The 11,816-nt window shown below is 40.3% G+C and overlaps 1 protein-coding gene across 2 annotated transcripts in view; it reads left to right on the forward strand.

The window, feature by feature from the left end:
- The window catches only part of RETREG1 (reticulophagy regulator 1), a 42,362-nt gene extending 32,944 nt beyond the window's left edge, over positions 1-9,418 (forward strand). For both annotated transcript variants that reach the window (XM_033154369.1, XM_033154371.1), the window contains 6 exons: positions 1,738-1,864; positions 3,025-3,109; positions 3,734-3,871; positions 4,284-4,348; positions 5,510-5,636; positions 6,362-9,418. In XM_033154369.1, coding sequence (XP_033010260.1) covers positions 1,738-1,864; positions 3,025-3,109; positions 3,734-3,871; positions 4,284-4,348; positions 5,510-5,636; positions 6,362-6,846 — 1,027 coding nt within the window. In that variant the 3' untranslated portion in view covers positions 6,847-9,418. The remainder of the gene's footprint in view (positions 1-1,737; positions 1,865-3,024; positions 3,110-3,733; positions 3,872-4,283; positions 4,349-5,509; positions 5,637-6,361) is intronic.
- Positions 9,419-11,816: the final 2,398 nt, after the last annotated feature.

An 11,816-nucleotide genomic window follows, 5' to 3' on the forward strand; every position in this document is an offset into this window, starting at 1 on the left:
GCAAAATACATTTTAGAGGTTTACAACAATAATCAAATAATAGATCGTATCCTAATTGCCCCTGCTTTTAAAAAATGCAGTTTTTTGTTGTCACCTGATTAAAATTTTTGGGTCCTGTCCTGACTTCAGTTTTCAGTACATGTAAGTCTGGTAACAGAGTCTTTGCTTCTTCTATTTTAAGGGATAAAGCTAATGTGCTAGGAGGGTTAATGTGCATAGGCACCAATTATGTGGCACAAATACCAGGTAGACCCAGGGGTGGGGGTGGGGACAGGTTGGACAGGTGCAGCTCTACTGCCAAGATATGCATGCATTACTCAGCATCTGAATAAGCTTTAAATGACAAAATGTTACACACAGTTTGTTTGTTTGTGTGCGTGCGTGCGTGCGTGCTTGCTTGCTTGCTTGCTTGTTGCGACAGCAGGAGGAGAAAGAGATCAGCTTAATAATATTTCATTTTAAACTGGGTGATAATCCTTACCTATGTATCTCAATGTCTGCAGGTGAGGAAGGAGAGAGGCACGGGGATTTGGTTTTCTTATGGCTTTGATTTTTGATATGGCGATAAACCAAATATTTTTTTATTAAAACCATTTCCAAACCACACTCATTATTTTATAAATCCAAATTTTATACATCCAGTCAAATACATTTTATTATTGTAAGCCACTTTCAGATATATATATTTTAAAAAGCAGCATAGAAATCACTCCCCCCCCAAAAAAAAATCCAGTGAATAATCAAAGCAAAACAAAACCAAGTGGATGTTTTATTATTTTGTTATATTAAGGAATAAAACATTCCTAAAGCCATCAGTGCACTACCAGAATCATTAAAAATTGGCATCAACAGCCGGGGAACAGCTGAGCAAAGATGTATGTTTTAACAAGAGACAGGCGCACCTCACTGTTAGTGCTTGCCAAATTGCAGAAATCATGGAAATGGGCGAGAAAGTGTGTGGGTATTTCCAAATGCCTTGTGCTTCCTCAAGGCAGTTTTCTACTGGATTGTGTTGGACTGGTTAGACTGCTTTTGCAATAAGGAATACAATTATTTGTTTAAAAAGAAAATAGGCAGGAAGAGATGGTTTGATACCTTGATATACCCAGTTGCAATTAAAGAGCTCAGTACTGTCCACACAGTTTTGGCCATATATTTTGTTCACCTGTTGCCTCTTGTTGCCACTGAGCTTTCAGGCCTTTCTGCAACATACATAAGAATAGAAGCTGTAAATCTGAGTGGCAAAGTTCTTGTCCTGCCCAGCGTTGACAGAAGTGGTTGAGGGATTGAAAAAAAACCTTTGAGAGCAGGAAAAGCTCTTGTGCAGAAATGTCAAGTACAATTTAAGATGTGGCAGTTGCATTCGCTGTCTTTAAACAAGGCTGGAGTTTGAGTGCCACTTTACAAGCTAGGGGTGGCAAATGTGTATTTGTTGCTGTGTGTATATGTATATCATGGAGCTGGTGCCGTTTCCTGGCATGCAGATGGAAACATGCATTTCTTCTGTATATATGCTACATGTTTGTGCACAAATGTGTAGTTGCAGATGGACCTATGAGAGTAGTTGGACCCAGAAATCGGGGCAACAAGTTGATCTCCAGGAGGGACCTAACCATTATATTATGGCTATAACTGAGGATTAGTTTTGCTGAGTAACTAAAAGGTGAAATTATTTGAGAGCAACGTCTGTTTGTTTTATTTGTTGGTGAGTTTTTAATGTATGTTTTAATTTTTCAGCTGGGAAGTCATTGATTCCAAGTCTGAATACAGGATCAGGCTGAACCAGTGCATGGAAGAAGCAATGATGAGTTTCTTTGTCTTTCTCCAAGAAATGTCTCACTTCAAAGAACAGAACCCAGGCAAGGTAAAACGAGGCTTGTAATTTATCTTGTTCTAATGAATAAACTTTCTGATACTTTGTGTCAATAATCAATGTATAAACAAGGATGTTAACAGCAGAACCATATACATGTGTACTTAGTGGTCCCATTGATCTCGAGGGAAGGCAATGCTAACATACCCAATAGCATAAAGCATAAAGCTATGTTTATGGGTGCCTATTGTGATGAAGCACTATTTAGCCCAGGAAAAAAGTTCCAGGATCCCTTTAAATATTGGAAAAGATGCTGGAGTATAACTTTGGATTGTAGTCAGCAGCACACTGTCTCACTGTTCTGTCCAGCATCCTTTTCCAACATTGCAAGTGCTTTTCCTGGTGTTGCACCGCTTGAATCATGCAAGACAGCCACTTAAGATCGCAAAATATGTTGGACCAGGTCTCATTATGAGCTGCCAATTAGTTTTGGGATTAATGAAACCTTACAGGTATGAAGGTGTACAATAAATTGAATTACTCTCCCCACTCCTCTTTTAACCATTGTTGTAGATGCCAGCAATAGTGAGCTGACTTCTGCACCATGACTAGGAGAATATCCGTTAGTAAAGAGGGATGCCTGTATGCGAAAACACCTCTTGCTTAAATTACCAGCTTTGGAACAAACTGGGCTAAAACTGGCAGCAGGTTAAAACAGCTCCTCACTTCCCAGAAAGCACGCACACACTCCAGTTGTGTGTTGTGCATGTGCACATCTCTCACACCACCATGGGATATCTGAAGAACCAGAGGACAGTGTTCAGACTGGCCACCCAAAGTCATATTACTTGCTGTTGCCCTTCCCACAACTTTGAATTTCCTTTGGAGTCGAAATGGGGGCTCAGCCACCAGAATGATCAGTGGGAATGCAGCTGAGCTGTAGAAGAAGCTTTTCTCTGAACACCTCACTCACACACAATGTATCTGTTGTGGTGTAAAGGAAAGTGAGTGACAAAGACACAAAAGATAATCCCTTATGGGCAACAAGCATTTTCATCACGCTTCTGATTTGTTTGCTAAAATGATGGTGGTGGAAGGTAGCTCTACAATTTTTGCTGTTGGTAAGAACGTGTCAAAAGCCATGTTTTAGTTTAGATACTGAATGTGGCGGTGATATCTCTAATCATTACTTGATGCTTTCTCTTAAACAGTTTTGCCTCCTGGTCTGCAGTGTGTGCACATTCTTCACAATCTTAGGAAGTTACATTCCTGGAGTTGTACTCTCTTACCTTCTATGTAAGTTTCTTCCAATTCTTGAGGGATGCAATAGTTACTTTACTTTCGGGGGGGGCAGATTCCCATAGCAACAGACAAACCACATTCTGCCCAGAATTCACCATTGCAATTAAGATGCTTGAAAAGAAGACAAAATCGCATTTTTCCTGGCAGCAAAATAATTGTGGCTTAAATGTTAGGGAAATGTGATATTGACAAAGATGAAGTTCTTAAAGGCAAAAATCTGGATTCCCTGAATAAACAAAGCAGCAAATCAATATTTATTTCCTTAAAGAGATCATGCTGCTACACTGCTATAGAGCTTTTAGGCTGCAGTTTCATAAATTGTTACATTGGGTATAAGTTCCATTGAACTAATTGAGACTTAGCCACTATGCTACACTAACTCCCCACACAAGATACTCTTAGAATGCTGTGGATCCCACTAAACACACACACAGTGCTTTATTTAGCAATAGATATTTATAACTTGCCTGTTCCTTGGAAACAGGCCATTTTATATGCTTCAAGAAGGATTTGTAAAGAGTATTCAAAAAATGGCACAGCTCAAAAGTTTACTTTTCTGCAAACTTGTTGTAAAAAATTGTAGAACTTATTTATTTATATTTCCTACTTCTGTTCCAGTACTTTGTGCCTTCTTGTGCCCACTCTTCAAATGCAATGAATTTGGGCAGAAAGTATATAGCAACATTAAGCCACTTCTGCTGAAACTGGACTTTGGCATTTGGGACTATATCAACCAAAAATTGAGAGAAAGAGCTGGTAAGCAGGCAGCTTTGAATAGATTTTCATCCCTCTGTAATGTCAGCTTTCTTGAGGAAAGAAGAAGAGATGTGTTATTTTTGTGGTTGCAAGTTTATCCACAAATACAAACAAATACCAAAAAAAACCCCTTAGGCTTTCCATGAGCAATAAGAGTAGTTTCAAAACCAAACAATGTTGTGCATCTTGGGAAAGTGAATATTTTTTACTACGTAAGCATTGTAAAGCAGTGTGCATGTAAAACTTTGTGTAGAAATATATAATAAATAAATGCTATGTAAATAAATTTTACACATGTAGAATTTATGCACATAAATCTCTTGATTTCTTTGTTAGCTGCAACAACAAAACCTAGGAATGTTTGACAAACAAAGTAGGTAACGGAAAGCTAATTGGTTGTAATCTTTTCCAGAAATTATAAGAACAAAGTTGGCAGATGACAACAGTGAACTAGATGTATCAGCCTTGTGTCCTAAGGTAGGTTGATTCTGTATTGAGTTCTCTAGACTACAAATAAGCATATTGACTGTTGTGCTTTCGTTGTCCAGAAAGAGAAACATTTCTAAAGCGTTGTCCACTCCTTTCTACTTGTTTGCTGCAAATTCCAGGTGTGCTGGAATTTTAAGAAGTTTCTACAGCCTGAGCCTGTTTATTCAGAGACATGTCAGACTGAGATCAGCAGAACTTACTCAGGAGTGAGGGCGCACAGGACTGCAGCCTAGAGTAATGTAGGAACTGAAAAAATAAACCCATGCTGCCAATACTCTTAGTAGACCAGTATACAGTAAGCAGCACATAAACGGCGCACAGAAATCTACCAAACCATTCCGCGTTCCAAATCCTATATTAGTAATCCAAGAATAGAGAGAACAATGTGAAAAATCTAATACAGAAGCCACAAACAGAAAACTCATTCAAGTTAATGCAACAGGAAACTTCCAGTCTTTAAAGTCCCTTTAGCCAGGCTCCTGTGGATATTGACAAAGGTAAGTCCGATCAGATGATCTACTTCTTCAGCACCTGGAGAATGCAGATATTGGCATTAACAGTCTTGTGCCAACATTCGGTGTATATATGATGGGAGATCAGGATCCCACAAGCCCATTCCATCTCTCCCTACAGTACACAGCCCTCACTTGTTTATGCATTCCGTCTAATGTGTATATATAAAGATAGGGGAGGAAAGTTTGCCGCAGTGTGCATTATTTTACACTTGCATTGAACAGTATTGCTATTTCAATGCCCATTCAGTCAGTATGGAGAAATCCTTCTGGAGCATTTCACAATCCCTTGTATTGTGCATTTAACAATGTATTGCTAAAATACATTACTATACACTGAAGCAACACTAAAATATTGTTGCTGCATAATTGCAGTTTTTTTCCTCCTTGTATCTTGTAGTTAGAACTTTATATTCCACAAGTATATAAAGCAAGAATTTCTTGAGGTGCTATCTGACTAAGTTATACTTAGAAATCAGTGGACATAACTAACTTGAATCCAACTATTTCAGTTAAATCAGAGGATTCATTCAAGTGAGTTAACTTGATTGAATTCACATGGTGTAAGTTTTAAATGTGTAGGTCCTAGAATTTAAGAGTGCCATGCTTGACAGTTTTCTTTTTTTCCAAAATACAGGTTAGCCCTACAGTTGTGGCCAGAGAGATGTCTGTATCAGATACAGATATATCAGAAGTATCTTGGACTGACAATGGGACTTTCAATCTTTCTGAGGGCAACACTCCACAAACAGACACATCTGATGGTACGTGTGTCTTGCTTCCAAATTTGTAGGGTTTTTGTTTTGTTTTTTGCATATGAAAGCACTTTTATTTAATTCTGCCCCTCTCAAATCTATTTTTAGTTCACCTTGTAATCTACATTTAATGATTTATGCACAAAAGGTATCTTACGTAGATACTTTTGTGTTAAAACTATAGTGGTAGAAAGGACTAGATACCACCACCCCTCCACTTGCAGATGACATTTTCCTATTCTAAATAAAATATTTGTTCACTAACATTTGCTTTTCAAATGTTGGTAACTGTATTATCAGTGATCACTTCTCAGTGTGTTGTGTGAATGAATAAGGCATGCACATGAATGTAAATGGTCTGAGGGTATCAGATGATGTGTCACTGAAGAAGCTAAGTAAGGGCAGACCTGATTAGTAACCTGGATGGGGCAACCCAATCAAATAGGCAGGGTATAAATAATAAAATTGTTATGATTATGATAAATAGAAACTGAATGCAATCAAATGTCTGTTTTGGGGAGGAACTGTTGATATACCCAGTAGTCATCATGTCTTACACCTTTAATCATTTTAGCCTTTTATGGAGTCCTTCCAAGTTGATTTACATGCTGACATTTGTTTTTTAGTATTGCTGGAAGTGGGCATGACTTTTACTTATTCAATAGAGATTTGTGTTGTACCATATCACAGAAACAAGCTGTTGATAATGGTTTCTCTTGTCGGTTGTTCAATAGATTTTGATCGCCATGAGGAAGCTTTCGCAAAAGATCTCGCAGAATTTCCATCTGTGGAAAACGGTGCAGGAACAAATGATGAAGACGATTCAAGCATTGGCATCCCTGTCCGCCAAGAGAGAAAAAAGGACCATCTCTCAACCACATCAGATCGCCGTACCAGGCAGTATAAGGAGGGGCACTCTGCAGCAGGCCTTTCCTTGCCATTGATCAGCGACCCGGCTTTCAGCTTAGTAAGAGCAGTTGCCGGAGATGTTGTTACGTCGGTGGTGTCCGCAGCTGTCAGAGACCAGTTGCAGTCTGTGCAAGGCGACCCAAACTTCAGCGAAGAGACAGACACAGAGGAAGGCGATGATTTTGAACTGCTTGACCAGTCAGAGCTTGAGCAGATAGAAAGCGAACTGGGGCTTACCAAAGGCCAAGAGGCAGGACCACAAGAAAAGAAGTCTTTAGGCTTCCTCTCAAACCTGCTTGGGGGCCATTAACTGGAGCTGCTTAATAGTATAGAGAAAATAAAATATAGACCATGTGAAATGCAAAAGAAAAAAAAAGGAAAATGATGAGCTGTAAGCTTTATCTATTATTTTAGATGTGCTGTTATGTCCTCCATGCAAAGTGTACTAACTTGTTGCAGATCAGTTGATGCTGGTAGTTTTGTTTCTGATAGTGATCCCATAGAAATGAAAAATGTATCTCATTATTTTGCATCAAAGGAATTTAAGAGGCAAGGTTTTAAATATATAGATTTAGATATATATATAAATTGCCAAATGTAGCTCCCTCGTGGCTGTAACCAAATCCTTTTTCGCCTCCAGCCTGTTTACTCTTACTTTTCAAGCGTTTAGGAGCAGTGCTTCAGGGAGAGGAGATATCAACAGGAATCAAGAAGCCATCATGTCCTAGTTACCTCCTATGTAGCAGAATATCTAAAACCTCCAAGAGTAAACAAATGTCTGATAGGCTCAGAGACTCTGAACCCTTTTGCAAATATCTCTGATTTATGACTCCAGACACCATCATTGTAACTGATTGCCATCATTTGTGTTACCTATATGAATTCCCGGAGATTCTTTTCACACAGGACAGTGTGATGCATTTAAAATTTACTTACATTCTTGTAGGCCATTAGCCTAACATAATGGCATAATTTCATGCTTTGTGTACTCTTGTACTAGCTTCATATCAAAAGGAAAGAACAATACATTTGAGGCAATATATAAGCCATCTACGTGTAGTATATGTATATGCAGTGTGGGGTTGAATTTGGGTTTGGGGCAAGGAAACCAGGGAGATATTCAAAAACTGAATAGACAGTCTCCAGTTCATCAATTCTATGCTCTTAGGACCTAAGTATTACATTGCATCTAAAATGAAAGAGATTGACTGCTATATTCAGTTCCTCAAGAACTACTGCTTGCAAAAGAAATGTAGAATATTCTATTCCTAGCCTATAAGTAGAGGCTGTTGCCATGAAACACTCCGAATTTTAACAACTTGCATATTGTGTGGCTGACTTTGGATCATCTTAAAATGTAACTTGTCTTCTCAGCTTTGCGGTTTACCTTTAAAGTTGACAGTAGCAGGCAGTGCCTTATCAAGGTAAACCAAAGTTTAAAAAAAGAAAAGAAATACTGCTAGTTCTAATAGTAAGTTATAAAAAGCCAGCAGATTGAGGGACCATATCGGCTGTTTTGATTAATCTCAAACTGTTACAGATTTTTACTGGCATTCTAACAGACAGACATGGTTATGTTGTGAGCCTCTAAAAAGTACAGCCCCACTTTATAGGGTGGTGCTCTTTTCCCACCATAGCTTCCATTTTCAATAGGCAATGTGTGTAGTATCACTGCCCAAAATGTTAACTTGGGAAGGGTATGTTAGGAGCTCAGTTTCCTTCTCTTCCCTCCTGCCCTACGCAAGGTGTTTAAGGAGACCCCAGACAGACAAGACCAAACTACCCTAATGTCAGCTCTCATTCCAAAGCAGCTTGGTCAACTATCTCCATACTTGGCTTGATGATGATTTTACCTCCCATCAGATGGGGGCATGGTGAAGTGGTTATGCAGAATGCAGGGATTTGGAAGGTACTACAGACTCAAATGGATACTTGCTTGTTATTGATTCTGCTAGTGCCTGTATATCACAGGCACAAGCAGAATCGTGTGTCTGTGTCTGCCAAGTTTTCTGTTGGTTAAGTCGGTGCCTTCATTCTTCAGCCTAGTCACATGCAAAAGATGGGAGACATAAACATTAATAATATTTACTCCCAAGTCCCACTGACTTTCAAGCAGGTTTGCTCCTTAGTTGGTTTAGGATTGCAACAAAGCAATTGCCTAATGCAAGATTCTGACAGTTGTTTCCGATCAAAGATGCCCCACAAATAGTGTACTCACTATCTCAGGTTTTTATGTAGCTCTGGCTTTGATACCATTGGGCAGTGCTCTTATTTTATTTTATTTTAAAGTTGTCTGTGAACAAATAAAGGAATAGAGGAAAGCACTTCCACCCAAGAGAGTGCTGTTCCCATAGAGATATGCTCAGCAGAAGCTCACAGTGACCTCTTCCCCTTGTTAAACACGGGGTTCCTTTTTCATGGTGGAAGTGCAGTTAATCAAACTTTATCCATTCTATAGATACGTCCCATCAATCCTAAACACATTTACTTGGGAATAAGCCCTACTGAATTCATTGAGATTTACTTCTGAGTAAGCATGCACCAGATTGTGCAGTTAAATACTTGAGGCTGCTTGGGGAGAGAGCAGGGAGGGGTTTGAAGAAGACTTGTAAGAAGACTGGCAGAGCATCTTCCTGGCTCATACCAGCTGTGTTGTAAAATGTAACTGTGTGCACTTTATTGTTGTTTTTAGAAGAAACGTTTCAGGGATTTCCAAATATTCAATACTGCGGTGGTACTCTTAAAAGGACTGAAGTTCCAACGTTCATCATTAAAAGCAGCTAATGGGCCTGCTTGAGACTTCCTGTAAACCAATATTTCTGGTATTGAGACAAAAAAGTACGATCGTAATATTAGAAAATAAAGCCCCAGTCCTGAAAACATTTGTTTGTGTAGCTGCATTGATTTCTCACTTCTTCCACCTTCAGCATCTAACACAGAAAAGAGATGTTGTGATTAACTACAATGGGGGTCTTTGCATTCTCTTTTGAAAATTCTGAATATAGGCTGGAAGATCAATTTATGGCCAATAGGATTTGTTCTGCCCTGCCGTCTTTGAGCTCCAGACTCTTGCTTAACAAAGCCCAAACTGCATTACAAACATTTTCAAAAACAAGTTTACCATGCGGCAAAAGCTGCAGTTTGAGGAATGAGTCTAATGCCCCCTGCAGCATGGAAGATGATTTGTACGCTGCTCCTTGGATTTTGGCTGCCTTTGTTGACAAAGGAATTGATTCCCACTTAGTAATGTAATAGCTTCTCTAAGCTCATCCTTGATGGTGAAAATGTACTCTAGGACATTCTAAGTAAAAACCATCACTATGCTTTACAAATTGCAGAGTGATCCATAAAGTATCCAGTGAGAGCCAGTGTGGTGTAGTGGTTAAGAGCGGTAGACTCGTAATCTGGTGAACTGGGTTCGCGTCTCCGCTCCTCCACATGCAGCTGCTGGGTGACCTTGGGCTAGTCACACTTCCTTGAAGTCTCTCAGCCCCACTCACCTCACAGAGTGTTTATTGTGGGGGAGGAAGGGAAAGGAGAATGTTAGCCGCTTTGAGACTCCTTTGGGTAGTGAAAAACGGGATATCAAATCCAAGCTCTTCTTCTCTTCTTCTAAAGTACTGATGGGATTCCTAACCCACGGGGTCACAATTTCACCAAAAATCTGACGTTATCCAATTCAAAAATGGTGCCAAGCTGCAAGGTTTGGCGGTGCAAACAAGGGTTTTTATCATAGTCCAAAAAATGTTAATTATTTTTTAATTATTTTTATTAAATTTTCTGTTTTACAATTTAGAATATTCATTTAAACAACCTTAAATGTCAGTGACTTCCCTTCTTCTATTTCCATGGTTCATTTTCTGTAACATAAATCCCTGCATATTTTATATAAACTAAACCATTCAGTATTCCATTATTACATCCATCAAAACTTAGCATTTTCAAATGTACACAGTTCCCACCCCCATGTATTCAATAAACGCTTTCCAATTTTCTTTAAAGTACCGTATCTTGTTCTTGTTCTGTATGTCCGCAGCTTGTGGACCTATAAATTTAATTTTGAAACCTTAAGCATATGGGGGATTAAGTATTTTTCTCCTCTTCAAACCTCCCGAAACATAAAAGGAAGAACCTGCTTGTTTACTAAAAAGGGATAAGGAGCAGATTACAGACAAACATTTCCTTAACAGAAAATGTACCTTCAGATATGTTCAAGACGATCATAACATGATGTGTATAAAAATCCATAAGGATCCAGGTTCCCCATTCAGTCTAAACGGATATTGCATGTTTGGTGGTGCCATTGCATAAAAAGGGCCTGATCCAGGCCAAATAAAGCACTTCTTCCCCTATTGATTTCCATGGCGCCCCCTGCAGCTCATTGGGCCCAGGGAGGCCACACCAACCGTACCACCCTAAAACTGCCTCGGCTTTCTGAATGTCCCTAGATCATATTATAATGTAGTTGTGTTCTATGTTACGAATCAAGCACTGCAAGGAGTTGCTTCTTTTTGTTCTCCAGCTGTATTTCTTATCAGCAAGAAATTCGTGAGCAAAGTTTGATTCTGAGGAAGGAAGTTTGAGAGCCACTGCCTTGAAGAGAGCAAGAGGAGAATGTGGGGGGCTTGGTGAGGCTTGGAGAAATATCCGCAGCCACTTCGCTCCTGCATCGCGCCCTCGAACGCTCCCCTCTCTCTCTGGATCTTATGATTGGGCCCGATCCCCCATAGCAGCACGGCCCGCCCCGGAGCCAGAAGAAGGCGCCGTCTCGATCAGCCTAGATTTTGCATCTTCCGGGCGTTATTGGACTACAACTCCCATCACTGATGGGAGCTGCTGTCCAACAACGCCTGGAAGGCGCCAGGGTTAGCCCAGAGATGGAGAGAGGACAGAGGGCGGCCGGGGCAGAAGTGGATGCTTGTATTTTCTCCCCAGCAAGCACCAAGGGACTAGTCCTCATTGCGCAGCGCCCGGAGTGGGTACAGATGGCAACTGAGAAGAACCCGGAGAACCAGATGCTGCCTTCCGTGGCTCTCGCGCTTAAAAGGGGGTGGCACCATGGGCTGGGGGGTGTCCAAGCTGGGGCCCTCCCTCCTCTTTTCCAGCCTCTGCCTTGCGGGGCACGCAAAAGGGTCGGTTGCCCCTCTTTGCGCCTCTGGAAAAAAATGGGGAGAATAAAACGGCGCAGCATGTAACCCTCCGTGAGCGCAGAGGGCGCGCGAGAGTAGGAGGAGGAAGCGGAAAACAGCCGTCAGGCTGAGCAAAGCCGTCTTCCTCTTC

This window comes from Lacerta agilis, chromosome 7 (assembly GCF_009819535.1).
Source record: "Lacerta agilis isolate rLacAgi1 chromosome 7, rLacAgi1.pri, whole genome shotgun sequence".
NCBI lineage: Eukaryota > Metazoa > Chordata > Lepidosauria > Squamata > Lacertidae > Lacerta > Lacerta agilis.